The 13855-nt window shown below is 28.2% G+C and overlaps 4 protein-coding genes across 5 annotated transcripts in view; 2 read left to right on the top strand and 2 right to left on the bottom strand.

Annotated features, from left to right (window-relative positions):
- LOC100162376 (protein Wnt-5b) overlaps nucleotides 1-927 on the top strand; it is a 62352-nt gene extending 61425 nt beyond the window's left edge. The window contains exon 7 of the mRNA XM_001949632.4: nucleotides 190-927. Coding sequence (XP_001949667.2) covers nucleotides 190-377 — 188 coding nt within the window. The 3' untranslated portion in view covers nucleotides 378-927. The remainder of the gene's footprint in view (nucleotides 1-189) is intronic.
- On the bottom strand, nucleotides 721-9164 carry LOC100164462 (DNA ligase 4). Of its 2 annotated transcripts, none has more exons than XM_001946694.5 (17): nucleotides 9022-9164; nucleotides 6067-6235; nucleotides 4821-4978; nucleotides 4564-4718; nucleotides 4285-4460; nucleotides 3998-4221; nucleotides 3750-3907; nucleotides 3498-3690; nucleotides 3269-3395; nucleotides 3075-3186; nucleotides 2686-2879; nucleotides 2476-2613; nucleotides 2150-2396; nucleotides 1810-2084; nucleotides 1604-1723; nucleotides 1107-1231; nucleotides 721-1037 (listed from the first exon to the last, which is right to left on the bottom strand). In XM_001946694.5, exons 2-17 carry the CDS (start codon nucleotides 6229-6231, stop codon nucleotides 935-937), a joined length of 2670 nt encoding a protein of 889 aa, XP_001946729.2. In that variant the 5' UTR covers nucleotides 6232-6235; nucleotides 9022-9164; the 3' UTR covers nucleotides 721-934. The 2 variants fall into 2 exon arrangements, with proteins under 2 accessions (XP_001946729.2, XP_008187132.1); XM_008188910.3 differs by having other exon boundaries at nucleotides 928-1034.
- LOC103310483 (general transcription factor 3C polypeptide 3) lies at nucleotides 6389-9028 on the bottom strand. Its single transcript, XM_008188909.3, has one exon. It carries the CDS (start codon nucleotides 8982-8984, stop codon nucleotides 6468-6470), a length of 2517 nt encoding a protein of 838 aa, XP_008187131.1. The 5' UTR covers nucleotides 8985-9028; the 3' UTR covers nucleotides 6389-6467.
- A 132-nt stretch (nucleotides 9165-9296) lies between the features above and the next one.
- LOC100168539 overlaps nucleotides 9297-13855 on the top strand; it is a 10828-nt gene continuing 6269 nt past the window's right edge. Inside the window, exon 1 of the mRNA XM_001946587.5 lies at nucleotides 9297-9797. Within this exon, the coding sequence (XP_001946622.2) occupies nucleotides 9725-9797 (73 nt within the window). The 5' untranslated portion in view covers nucleotides 9297-9724. The remainder of the gene's footprint in view (nucleotides 9798-13855) is intronic.

Raw genomic sequence — 13855 nt, 5'->3', positions numbered from 1 at the left:
CCCTAGTCATAAGTGTCTACAATTAGTAGATACAGAAATAGAAATATTTCAAATCCATTAAGTACATAATATGTTTCACTGATATTGTCTGATAATACAATATTTAATTAATTCTAAAACTATACCTACTTTTTTACTTAAGCTGTGGGTTCATACAATATTTATTTATATAATACCATCATTTTTCAGGTACTCATGGCCGAGAATGCAATCGTACATCACATGGAATGGATGGTTGCAGTTTACTATGTTGTGGTAGGGGCTACAATACACAACGATTGGTCACACGGGAAAAATGCGAATGCAAATTTCATTGGTGTTGTTATGTGCAGTGTAAGACATGTACCCGTAATGCTGAAGTGCATACGTGTAAATAGAGTAAAACAACAAACGAAAAAGAATATTTAAGAATTGAACATTAGATCTCAAAATATAAACTTTTGACTTCCTCCCTTATCCCACTTACCTATAATTTAATAACGTGTTTTTGATTTTCCTTGTCTTTTAATACAAAACAATCATAACACAAAGCCCATATCCCAGGCCTACCTATTTATTTATCAAAGTACAGATTTATTTTGTTTTTTTTTATGTTATGGACTATTTTGGAAAATGTAAATATTAAAAATTAATATTTTAACAGTAACAATTATAATTATATATTTATTAAGGCTGTTTTGTTTCAACGGACTGAGACAAATTGGCTAATAAAGTAGACTATTTATGTTTTAAGGATGATGATTTTTTTATTTATTTATAATTTTAGTAAGTTTGAGTGAAAACTAAACAAGAATGTAATTAACAATAAAAAAAACCTGTTTTTTTATAGTATAGATATATTATTATAAATGTAGTAGTTTATATTATAGAGAGTTGTGCACAAATTGGAATAAGAAAATTAATAAATATCACAAATCAATTTTTTTCTTTTTGTCTACCATTTTATTTTTTGTGTAATCCAGTTCTCATCAACAATTTCAAATGCTTGGTTCCGATCTCTTTTCATCGTTTGATATTTATTAACGTTATTTTTACTACTAAAATAACAGAAAGAGTATTAATGTTAAACAGATATAAAAAAATTAGCTAACAAGTTATAAACATACCTTGAATGAATTACAACATGAGTAGTATTGTTATCAATATTTTTACAGACTGTGCCTCCATTAAATTTAAATATCAGCATTTCTAACACTGTGTTTGTGTGGAAATTTCTGACAGGCAAATTTTCCTGAAACATGTTGAATAATATGATCTTAACTTTCATAAAAAAGTATATGTATATGGTAGTTTATGTGGCAGTATATAGTAGTTTGATAAAAATCCTAAAAAAAAAAATATTCTTAAGCTAGATAAACTTGTTTGATTATTCAACAATATCACATTAACTACATAATGACTTATTGTTGATTTAATTTTGACCTTTATCCTAACTATTTACACTTTATAGCTATTTTTAATAAATGCACACAAAAAATGTAACCACAAACAATCGATAAAGGCAATGTTAAGTACTTATACATAAAATATACGTTTCTGTTTTATACACCAAAAAAATAATTGCTAAGTGTTTACTTAGAGTTTACATTTATATTAAACTTACTAAATTTAAATCATCAAAATAGACTTGGCATTTTTCAAAAATTTTGAAGCATTGTTCTTCATTAAAGAGTTCGTTTTGAAATTCCAAAAAAGCATCAACTTCTGTGTTGACCAAATCATCCTGATTAAAACCATGATCAATTAGAAATAATAATTTGTTAATAAGTACTATAACTCTAAAGTACAATAATAATTATTGATACATACATCTAGTTCAACTCGATCCATTGCACGGCGTAATGTTTCAACAGTAGCTAATTCTGTATAACTGTCACCATACTGATCAAATTTTTCATCCATTAATAGCTGATGTTCCTTGGATAAAAACAAAACGTTTTCGGGTGTCCAGTTAAGAAATTCATTGTCAGTAAAACATGACAGTATCCATTTTGTACTTATTATACTATGTTTGCCTGATAATTTTATTGCATGCGCCCTTATATGTTTGATATTGTTGGCAAGAACACAAAAAGTATCATTGCCTAATAAGAAATAAATTGTATTTCATTAAATTGAAGTATTTAATAACTACTAATGTTTCTTTTACCAGGGTTTTGTACAACTCGACCACCATATTCAAGAATCTTTTTCTCGATTTCACTCTTGTTCAAAGTTTCACTATCGTTGAGGACACAGAATTCTTTGTCTTCAAACATATTATTAATAAATTCGATATCTCTTATATTTGGGCCCAGAAATTTTTTGTCAACGGTTAATGTCACACGGGTTTTTTTAATTTTTCCTGAGGTATTTGTTTCATCAGTATGCGAAGTATACAACTTTCCCTCTGTTTGCTAAAAGGGAAAAAAATATATTGAATTAACAACGAATCCACGAGTATCTGTTATTTCTTTAAGAGTTAAATTAACAAACCTTGATTATAGACTCAAATTCCTCAACGGTCAGACAGTCATGCCACGGTTTGTCGTAACGAACTCTTTCGATTCGTGGAAAACGTAATGTTATTTTACTTTTAAAAATGTTGCTTGTCATAATTTCTGTTGCTTTTACCTGTTCAAAAATTTAACATCTTAACTATTTCAAACACTTAGTATGAGTAAAAAGCAATAATGTTCCCTTCACCTGTACAATAACTGATGATTCAGGTTCAATCCAAAGATCTGGCTTTTCTTTACCCCACTCAATGTTTGGTGGCATCTTTCCAGGGTAAACTCTTTGCCAATGAGAAGACAATTTCCTTGATAAATCGGCTAGTTCTTCTGTTGAAAACCCTGAACTAACTCGACTGATAGCAGAACATTTAAATGATTCACCATCTATAAATTGTGTTTACCATATACATTATACAAATGGTGAGGACTAGAAAACCGGACAGAATACTGAGACTGGGTCTTAAAAACTAGGAGAGGATTGCCAAACAAATATTAGAAAATAAGTTATTATTAAATAATTAAGTATAAATTGTATTTGTATAATTAAATGCTAATTGCCAATTTAAAATTTAAAATTACCTTTTTCTAAAAGACCCATAAGGAAATGGCTAACCACACCTCGTTTTTTACCTTCACCATAGAATCCGCCAATAATTAAAAGGTCTAATTCAATGAGTGCACCATCTGTATACTAAAACATATAATTAGTAAATATTGAGTATTGATTAAAATTCAAATAAATATTGGTGGCGGAAAGATTGAAAAATTCTCACTTCTGGTTTAATTTTATACCATCCTGCATTTCGTGAATTGGGCTTATAAATTGATAATGGATCTTTGACTACAATGCCCTCTTCATGGTTATCAATTGCATCATTGAGATATTTCATTAATTCATTTCTAAAAATGTTTTAAATAAGATTTATTCTCATTTATATTTCATTAATACCATTGATTATGGATAATATCTACAATCAATGATAATACATTTAAATGTATTACTTTCTTGCTTTATGCCGCGTAGTATGTACAAAAATCCCTTCTAATGGTTCAAATATTGTATTTAAAATATCTAATCGTTTTTCCAATGGAAGGTTTGTAATTACTCGATCATTATAGTAGACAATATCAAATACACAAAAGCATGGTTGGTGTGTATTCCCTATTCTTAATTTTTTTACATCAATATTCATGGCTAAAATAATAATAATAATGATTAACTGTTGTAATTAATAATTTATTATAATATATTACCTTTTGTAGAAAATGATTTGTACTTAGTGTTATAACACATCATCTCACCATCTAAGATGCAATTCTTTACATCGGATTTAAATTGTTTTGCTAATACTGGGCTCAGAATACCATTAACATCATTACAACCATATGTATCTGTATAATCATTGCCTCTTCTATAAAAATAAACAGATAATATACAAAATAAGAATAGATAACTAATATAGTAAGACCTACATAAATTATTGAGACATTTATTAACATACCTGGAAAAATATTTAAAAATATTTTTTTCTTTGGACCAATGAAGTTGAAATCTTTCACCATCCAATTTAATGTCAACAAATAAATCTTCATTCTTAACCATCTTATTTATTTTACTGTCATCAGTAATTTCACAGCGTTGGCTTAGCATTGGGCAAAAAGGTTCAAATAAATTAACAGATATTTCATGCAAAACCACCGATGGGTTATTAAGCATTTTGCATACCTAAATTAATTACACATTTATTACATACTTATTCTAAAATTGTACATAGAAATATTATATTACTTTTTTTAAATCATTGCAAACATCATATAAATCGTTGGCATCATCATGATATGCCTTTAATATTTTTGTATGCGCAATACCCAAGCGCATATCTTTTAATAGTAGACGAATTAACCATTTTTGCTCATTAGCACTGAGCTTTAATAGCATTGATTGTAATATTTGTTCCACTTCCCCTAATTTATAATATAATTTAAATGTTTGACGTCCATAAGTTTATAAACAACTAACAAGATTGTATCTATAGACTACATTGTGAAATACTGAAGTATAAATTACTTGATTCATTGGTAGCATGTTTCATGGCTATTTCATCCAATATTTGGTTAATATCAGCTATACTCATTGAACCATTGTCTTCAAATCGACTTCTTATAACCCAATACAGAGTTTCAGCGAAGTCTCCAGCTGTGGACCCAGAAACTTTTGGCACCCTGCATAAGTATTAATAGTATTATTATTATTTTAAAGGTCTATTTATAAACATTTTAGTATATTCGGGACATTAATAATTATAATTATAGTAAGTTACATGCCTGAAATTCAAAAGCTTTTGAGCATCTGGACTGTCTTTTGCAAGGCATAGTATTTTTACATACAACTTTCCTAAAGCAGCTTCTTTAACGCCGTACGCACCCCTTTGTTTGTCTGATACAGGTAACAGCAATCTTAACACTGGATAAAATGTATCTTCCTAAACATATTATATTTTCTATTAATGTATAAACAGAGCGTCAGTCTGGCCCACCCGACTATTGCCGTAGGCCCTCGGATATTTTTATACATTGGGAGTCCTAGCCAAATGGGAAAGAAATAAAAAAAAATTAACTTTACTCGTGTTATTCAAAAATCGTTTAATGTAATATTATATAACAGTTAAATAGGTACTCATAAATTAATAATATTATGACTAATAGCCTCCATTTTACCATGGTCTAAAAAAAAATTCTAAATTAGTCATTTTGTAGAGTTAATAATTTATAATACGGAGAAAAACAATTTAAAAATAAACTGAATTTTGAATGAATGTAAGCAACTTATATTTTCCAAAATAAAGCATAATATTATTGTAAAATTGTGTGATTTCCAGACTTTAAAAACTAATGCTAATCCAATAGGTAATAAAAAACACACTACTAAATTGTTTATTTTTTATTTGTTTTTATAATATTGTTCAATGTATTCACCATAACTTTTCAAAATAAGGGATGCTATTAGTCGTATAATATATTTAAAAAAAAACTGCACTAGAATATCTGCATTATATTATATCGAAATACAGCCGCTGGCTTTCCAATTAATTAACATACCGTAGGTATAATATTATATTTATTTTAATTTTGTATCTATTTAATGATTAAAATGTACCTATATATTTTTTACTATAACAACTGTTAAACTCTGAAGTTATATATTTTTTAAGGCTTTATGTACCTGTACATTATTTTGTTTAAACTAACACAAAATAATTCTGTCTGATAATTAATATCATGTTTATGAGATTGGACTCTATACTCCATTCACATTAAGAAGGAACCTCAGCAGCTGAATTGTGCACAGTGGCATGACTTAACCATACAGATGGTTGATATGCGGGAGTTACAAACAGGCGTTACCAAACAAAAACTGGTTGCCGCCGAGGTTCCTTCTTAATGTGAATGGAGTATAGTTATAGTTATATCAATTGTACACCGAAAATAAAATTACCTATTTATTAATTATTAATCAGGTCAACACTGTATAAATAGAATAAGATATTTCATATAGTATCAACTAACTTACTATATTTAAGTTGTCACTTTTCTCAATTGACCCTCGACATTTACTTATGAATTTTTCTAGAATGAGGACTTTCTTTTCATTTTTAGCATTATAAATGTCTTCACACACTCGACAAAATAATTCAAATGGTATTTTGTTGCAAGGTTTACTGATTGTAGAAGCCATGATTCTAACAAATATGATCAAAATTAACATTTTAATAGCTATTTAATTGTATGTACACATTAAACTGTAAAAATAAATATATTATATTTAAAATTTAATATAATAACTCATTACAATTTACAATTAAACAATAATTTATTCATTTAACAGCAACAAATTAAACATTAATTAAAATAATTAAAAATTATAAGTATGTTCAGAAAATCAGTAAAATAAAAAATTAAAATAATAATTATTCAAACTTGCACAAGACTAATATACATCAATGCAACATCAACATTTCCAGAGTCCAGGTAAATCAAATGCAAATTATAAGCTGCAGCATGATTTAAACAACATTCCTCGCTAAATGGTTTGGTTTCCAAAACTAATTTATAGTAATGCAGGGATTTTGCTACCATACCAACTTGATGATATGCTCTAGCAATGTTGAAATAACACTCCTGTTCATGTTCAACACCTCTGTGTTCTTTATACTTCATTAAGAATCCAATCCCCTGGAGTGATAAACTGTGTCTGTCTGCACCAACCTTAAAAGTGCACAGCCTGAGTATAATCACTCCAAGCATGAAGTAGAGCTGACTTTTGTCGTCTAGTTTGTTCAGTAGTTCAGTATACCTCGAAAATAGAAGCTGATAATTATATGCATCGTTAAACACATTGGTGTCTAGTAAATTAAGGGCAATGTTATCTGGATACTTGGCAGCAAGTCGAAAAATGAATTTTGCTTGTTTTTTGGCAGAACACTTTTTCAAAAGGAAACAAAATAAATTGGAAATCTGTGGTGCTTGGGGATACTTAAATAACAAGTATCTGGACAACATGAAACCTAGTTTGTACGCTCGAACTTTGTATGCAAATTTTATAGCATTTAAAACAATTTGATGATTGTAGTTTACTAATACAGTGGAGTTCATCGCTGAAAGCAGCAACTTCAAACCTTTGTAGTAAAGATTTTTCTCAATACACTTCAAACAAACAGCACACATAATGTTCCATTCTTCTTCAGCGCTAGGTAGAGGATTAATGGTTAAGACACTATCATGTTGGTAACCTAACAATTCTTTCTTCATTGTTAATAAAGTATCATGTCTATTTTCTACATTATGTATTGCTAACATAGATTTAACTTCTCTTAACGAATTTACAGGTAAACAGTGACGAGAAAACATCAAATTAGCTGCTTTCCAACACTTCTCAAACATATCATCTTTATCTAATGATGCCAAGACATATTCATACAACAATCTACAGTCTAGATTTTCCATGTCATTCTGAAACAATACTTCCAGACTTTGGTCTATTCTGTTTAGCTTTTTCAATGACATATATAAATCAAATTTAACTGTTAATTGTTGTGGGTTGACATCCAGTAGCTTGTTATAATTGTCAATAGCTTGTTCTAGATGTCCTAAAGTTTTTAAACAATCGGAATACTTAATTTTGAGTGCATGCTGATGCTGATCAAATAGCTCATTTTCAGAGTTAATCAATCGCTCTAGAAATATAATTGCATGTTTATGCTGATTAGCCTCAAACAGGATATTAGCAATATCTAAATGAAATTTATTCACGTCTGTCATATTCAATACTGGTTCATAAATTGGTGATAATATAGAAAAGGCTTCAAGTTGTACCAAAATTTCAATAAGTTTGACTCTTACTAACATCGGCATAGTAATAGGAGCCGTGCATTCTAAAATTTCTATTATACATGTTTCGTTACTCAAGTCAGCTACAAAGTCAACATAATAATGTTCGCACAACAGTTCTAAACTTTTTCTAAAGTTTTTAGTTTTAACAAGATAGTCTAAACATGTCACAAAGTCATTAGGTTTTATATCGTCTGGAAACAAATTAAACACATGTATCAATATATTCGATGCACGTTCGTAATTTTTGTTTTTGACAAAGTTGTCAATTAGTAATTTTGATAAAGTAGTAATTGAATCTTTTTGATCAGGTCGTAACTTACGTAATAGACGGTCATATTCATTCATGGCACTTTTAGCTGTACCGAGTTGTTCTAATATTGATGCTCTTTTAATATGTAAGTCTAAATTACGCCTATCTTTTTGTATGGCTTTTGTTAAACAAAAATCTGTTAAAGGCAACATGTTATTTGACTCACATGTTTCACCTAATAAAACCCAATCTTCAGACGTTACACTACTTAAACTGTTACCAATTACAGCTGTTTCTAAACTTTTCTTCATGTTTCCCATTTGTTCGTAGATATCGGACAATGTGAAAAATGGTTCAGATGCATTTGGACACTCTTTCAATATATTCACACAAATTTGAATGGCCATGTTATAGTTTTTTCTTAACATAAACATTTTAGCTTGACCAATGAGCCCTCTCAAAGCTAATGGTATTTTTCCCATTTGTCGTGAGCGGGGCCCTTCAACCACCGTATCATCATCTTTGTCATCTAATTTTGTTCTCTTGCTTGGCGAGTTATTTATTTTATCATCAACGGGTTTGGCGTTAATGTCTTGGTGTGAATCGTAACTTTGTATGGTATTTCCTTCCAAATTGTAAACAATAGCCAATTCTTCATTTTCAGACGTACCGTCAGGTACTTCGATTTTAGTTTCTATAGTGGGTGTTTCGATTTCTTGAACATCCAAAAAGTCAAATATATCATCTTCAGGTATGTTGTCGTCTTTCGACAAGTCCATAAAGACGTCTGGTGTACCTTCGTCAAAGACGATCTCCATGTCCTCGATATTCAACATAGATTCTGCCATATTAAACAATATATAAAACAAATAAGTGAAAACTTACCAAGTCGGACGACAGACGATTATCGGATTATTGTTGTAAAGATTTTTACTGATTTTAGTTATTTAAAATGTAAACAAACACAGTGTTGATGGCATTGGCCATTGATAATAAAATCATTAAAATCAGTGGTTTATCGTTTGTCACTCTTATCAGTTCACCGCTGTTATCGTACCGCCCACCGAGTGGAACGTAGTAACGGTAGTCGGCAATGGCAGTAAGGTAAACGCACAGAACAATGTCGTAAACGTTAGGTTAACGACAAAACGATGCCGTAGTTTTTGTTTGGGTGTTTGGTGTATGAAGTCATCACCGTAAATCGTATACCGTATAATAATATACAAGACGTATTCAACCATAATATAAATGAAACATTGAACAACAGATTTCAATTTCAAGTTGTCTGTTAAAAGTCGTTGGCCGTTGTTGTATTTGTCTGTGCTTGCGTAGTGAGGACAAGGTCCTTGATCTATGATTCAGATACGAATCAATATCATGATAAATGTTTATTCAGTAATCGACTTTGACGTTCGGTGACAGTGTGACTCGTTATTAAAGACGGTAAAAATAACAAAATTGTCTCGTAACTTGTTCAATATTTCAAAATGTATTTAGAATTTAGATAACCCTTAGGTACTGTAGATAGGTACTATATTATCGATTAATTTTGAAATTGTGCAATAATTATGTTCGAAATACGACTTCGATGACGAAAGATACAAACATGTCAGGAGTAGACGAAGAATCTTTATTCTCCGATGAAGAACTGTTTGCCAATGGTAAGAATACTCTTTATTAAATGTGCTAACAAATTTAATAACTTTGTGTGTAATTATGTCTATTTCTATGTTTATAAATCCAAATTTTAAGCGTTTTCCGAGGCTTTTTCCTTACAAATACCCTAAATAATTTTTCCTATTTTCCTCTCTCCCCGCATAATTTTTGTTTAGCTGGGTATCCCACCTACATGCCAAAGTAAATGTATAATAATTTATATTATTTTAATTTTACTTTATACTGTACCTATGTATAAGTTAGAACCATGGATATAACATTTCTATTTTCAATAAACATATTTTTGTGGGCCAAAATAACTTTTTACCGTTAGTAAATTGGTTAGGTTATTTTTCGCCATTGGTTCTTTCTTTAATAGAAACTAACTATTTAAACTAGAGAGAAAGGTGAAATGGTATTGCGTTCACCATGGTACAAGTTGTGTTTGCTAACAGATAATTATAGAATGCAACATCCATAAGTTCAATAAAGGGTTTTAATATCAATGATCAAAACATTATTGGTTGACTCATTCTTTCTCTATGGAACTAAGTACACAAAGGAGAGTAGAACAAATAATTAATCAGTATGTGAAGTCATGACCAAATAGATTTTAGTACATATATCGGCAACTTTATGATACACACATGGGTGGTGTACCACTGTAAACCCTATATATTTTAGTTGTCCATCTTATCCGATGTAAAACTACGAAATGGTATCAAAAGTAGGGGAGTTGCGTACCGTAAAATTGTTCATACCTAACTATTTTGTCATGGATAAAATAATTGATTTGGTGCAACTTCGGTTGAAATTAATCATTTGAATACAATATGGTTTTAGTAATAGTATCTCTGCAGTTAAGTAATTAGTGTATATCAATTCAAATTTTCAATGTAGGTACAGATTAGGTATTTAGTAAGTCTTTAGGGAATGATGATAAGATAAAAATGTTTAGGTAGGTATATGACAGTTTTTCCAATAGGTTACTATTTTTTATTATTTTGGTACAAGCTGTTAGGTAGGTAGTTAGGTACATTACAATTTCGAAATACATTTAATTGTTTATGGTAAGATCGAGGATAAGATTTATTCATCTGTCAGTTGTCTTTTAATAATTCATGTATTATTATTTAAACAAATCAAACACATGTTAGGTATTTAGGTTATGTTAAGTTTGATAATTAAAGGAAAATATTTAATGAGGTGCTTTTTATTTTAAACTTAATAATATTGTGCCATGAGCTCGGAATTTTGTTTGGTACATTAAAAAAATAATTAAGTACATTTTGGGTATTATAAGATAACCACTTCATGGGCAAATTTTTACAAGTATTTTTAGGTTTTTCATGTTTATTTTTTTAATTTATAAAAATTAGATCAGGATTTTTACTTTTATAACAAAGATTTCCTACAAATTGTGTCAACTGTTAAATCTTACGATTTTATTTTAAATGTTGATTTAATGTTTAATAATTTTTATTAGTTTTGATTATATTCGTAATTTTATGTGACACATTATCAGTGTTGGTTCGTTGGATTTTTAAAATTTTTTTGCAATTTATGAATATTTTTAAATTGTAACATTTTACATAAATATTAAGTATCTATAAGGCTATAACATACTAGGTAATGGAAGTTATTAAAATATCAACATGTAAAATAATACAGATACCTATGTAATGTACTTAATTCTACTATATTCTTTACTCTATGACTTAATTTTAATTTTGATAATAGGTCAATTTACCTACTCTAATATTAAAGCTTACAACACCATATTGGTTCTGTTAAATGCAAATTAGCCGTGTTGCATTTGGGTCAGAGAGATAAAATAAATATTGCACTGCTAATCTCTTAATACTACATTTTAATAATAGTCGATCAATCCTATTATTTACAGTATAAAAAATGTTTCATATTCTATGTTTGAAAAATCATTTTATTAAATTTGTCAATTTGATAAATAGACAATGTTCTGCTTTTTCTGCAAATTGTTTTTAAATAAGTTAATTTTCAATATGAATATCATGTCCAAGTTTTTATTTTGTGCATAGGGACATGGAAAAGACTTCTTTTGCAACAAGTTTATAGTTAAAGTCAGGGGTAACAAACCACTTTTGGGTAGTGTGGTAAGTTTTGTAAACAGTATTAAAAAAATTTCATATGTCAGGAATATGCAGAGGAATATGTTTGTCGGAATTGGAACCTAAGAATATTTTTTTTTGGTGATTGGGGAATTATAAAAATGTATAAGCAAAGTGTAAGAATATTTTAATATCATCTTGAAACACAAGCAAGGCTATCTTCATCCATCAATGTATTTCTGTGTTAATTTGATTGCATTATCATCGCAAAAATAAACTTTCACAACTGTATATTGATTGTTGATACTAGTATTGGGTGAACTAAAGTACAAAATATGTTTGAAAGTGAATTCCAAATTTTCAATATCTAATAATCAGTAACTATATTATCGAGTATATTATATAAAAATGATAATAAATAATTTTTTTTTCACTGTTACTTTTATTAAACCCAACGTTTAACAATGAAACTACATATTATTTAATATTAACAAATAATTTATTTTAGTTTTACCCAATCAAAATTCTCATTTTTTTTATGTGCAAAATTCTATCTACTGACATTTCAGAGTATGATACATTCTTATTTATTAAAATAAATTCTGAATATATAAACATTGTATTATAAAACCATATATTGTTTTATACATTTTTAAAATTATATTAAGTACCTTATATTGCTTAATAAAATATAATGCACTATATTTCCACTAATTATTAATCACATTTATAAGTACCTATTAATTAGTAGTAGGTTTTAATTTTTTCACGAGATGTATTTGTAATATTTAGAATCACTTATGGCTAAGCTTAATTAACTTACTGATTTTTATTGGTGTAAATAGGTACCTAGAATTTATTGAAGGTTTTAAGCTAGTATCAGTAATATTATGTAGTGTAAAATGGTAAAATGTTGATAACTAATGAATAATTAATCATAACGACTTACATAAAATACAATGTAACATAAATGACTTCTATAACTATATAATGATGAATTCAATGTTTATCTTTTAATAGTCTATTGCTATAATTTATTATTAATTGAAATTGTGAAAAGGTGTTATCAAAGTGCATTTTGACCCTGGGTATAAATTTATAGGATCCCTTTAAATTGTATCTATTCAATCAGAAGCATTTATTACATTATATCCCAATATTTTTACCTCTTCCTCTAAATAGTTTTTGTATAAGTATTTATGTGTATACCTATATATATATATATATATATACAGATATTCATTCACAATATAAATTATTGATTGTCTGAATTAACCAGATGTCTGGACTAGCGAAGACCGAATTAGCGTGATTCTACTATATAATATTATGTTTGTCAAGATGTTTATTTTATAAGTATTATACTTATATTAAATACTAAACTTAATCTTAAGTTTATTTTTTTACCCAATTATGAATTATAAAACAAATAATTAAACTTTATACGGTTTATATTTATAATTTAAACCATTTAAACCTAAAATAAATCATTTATACTTAGGTATGAGTATTAATACATAATAAGAATAATCAAAAATATATGGTATCGAAGTAGGTATAGGTACAGAAATATGGAAATACCTAACACGAGTGGGTAAGACATCCACTTAATGTTTTAGTAATTAAAAATTCAATAAAATGTATGTTTATTGAAATGTATCAATTTTAAATTATATACCGGGTGATTCTTTTATCATTGAACACTCATTATTTCAAAAAGTGTAAATTTTTTTGAAAATATTTTTTTACATAGTTTCAAGTCGCTTATAAAACAACGTTTTTCTTAAAAAATTATAGTTTTAAATATTTTTTATCCTTAAAATTTTTAAGTTTTTTACTTTTTTGAATGACAACATTAGGTTTTAATTTTATATTCCAAAGCAGAATATTTTTCTTAGTATTTTGATACACGAAAATCGAACTTCGGTTGAGTAGTTTATGAGTTATAAATATTCAAAGTTTAGATGTGCGGTGAA

Source organism: Acyrthosiphon pisum, chromosome A1 (assembly GCF_005508785.2).
Source record: "Acyrthosiphon pisum isolate AL4f chromosome A1, pea_aphid_22Mar2018_4r6ur, whole genome shotgun sequence".
Lineage (NCBI taxonomy): Eukaryota > Metazoa > Arthropoda > Insecta > Hemiptera > Aphididae > Acyrthosiphon > Acyrthosiphon pisum.
This window is presented reverse-complemented; position numbering and strand designations above follow the sequence as displayed.

What these genes read in the sequence shown, in the direction of transcription:
- LOC100164462 (XM_001946694.5), bottom strand. Translation starts at nt 6,231, where the DNA reads ATGGCTTCTACAATCAGTAAACCTTGCAACAAAATACCATTTGAATTA. An exon ending in CAAAAGCTTTTGAATTTCAG is followed by an intron (nt 4,719 to 4,820) that starts GCATGTAACTTA and finishes ATACTTATGCAG; the next exon opens with GGTGCCAAAAGTTTCTGGGT. An exon ending in ATTTTGATGATTTAAATTTA is followed by an intron (nt 1,232 to 1,603) that starts GTAAGTTTAATA and finishes AACATGTTTCAG; the next exon opens with GAAAATTTGCCTGTCAGAAA.
- LOC103310483 (XM_008188909.3), bottom strand. Translation starts at nt 8,984, where the DNA reads ATGGCAGAATCTATGTTGAATATCGAGGACATGGAGATCGTCTTTGAC.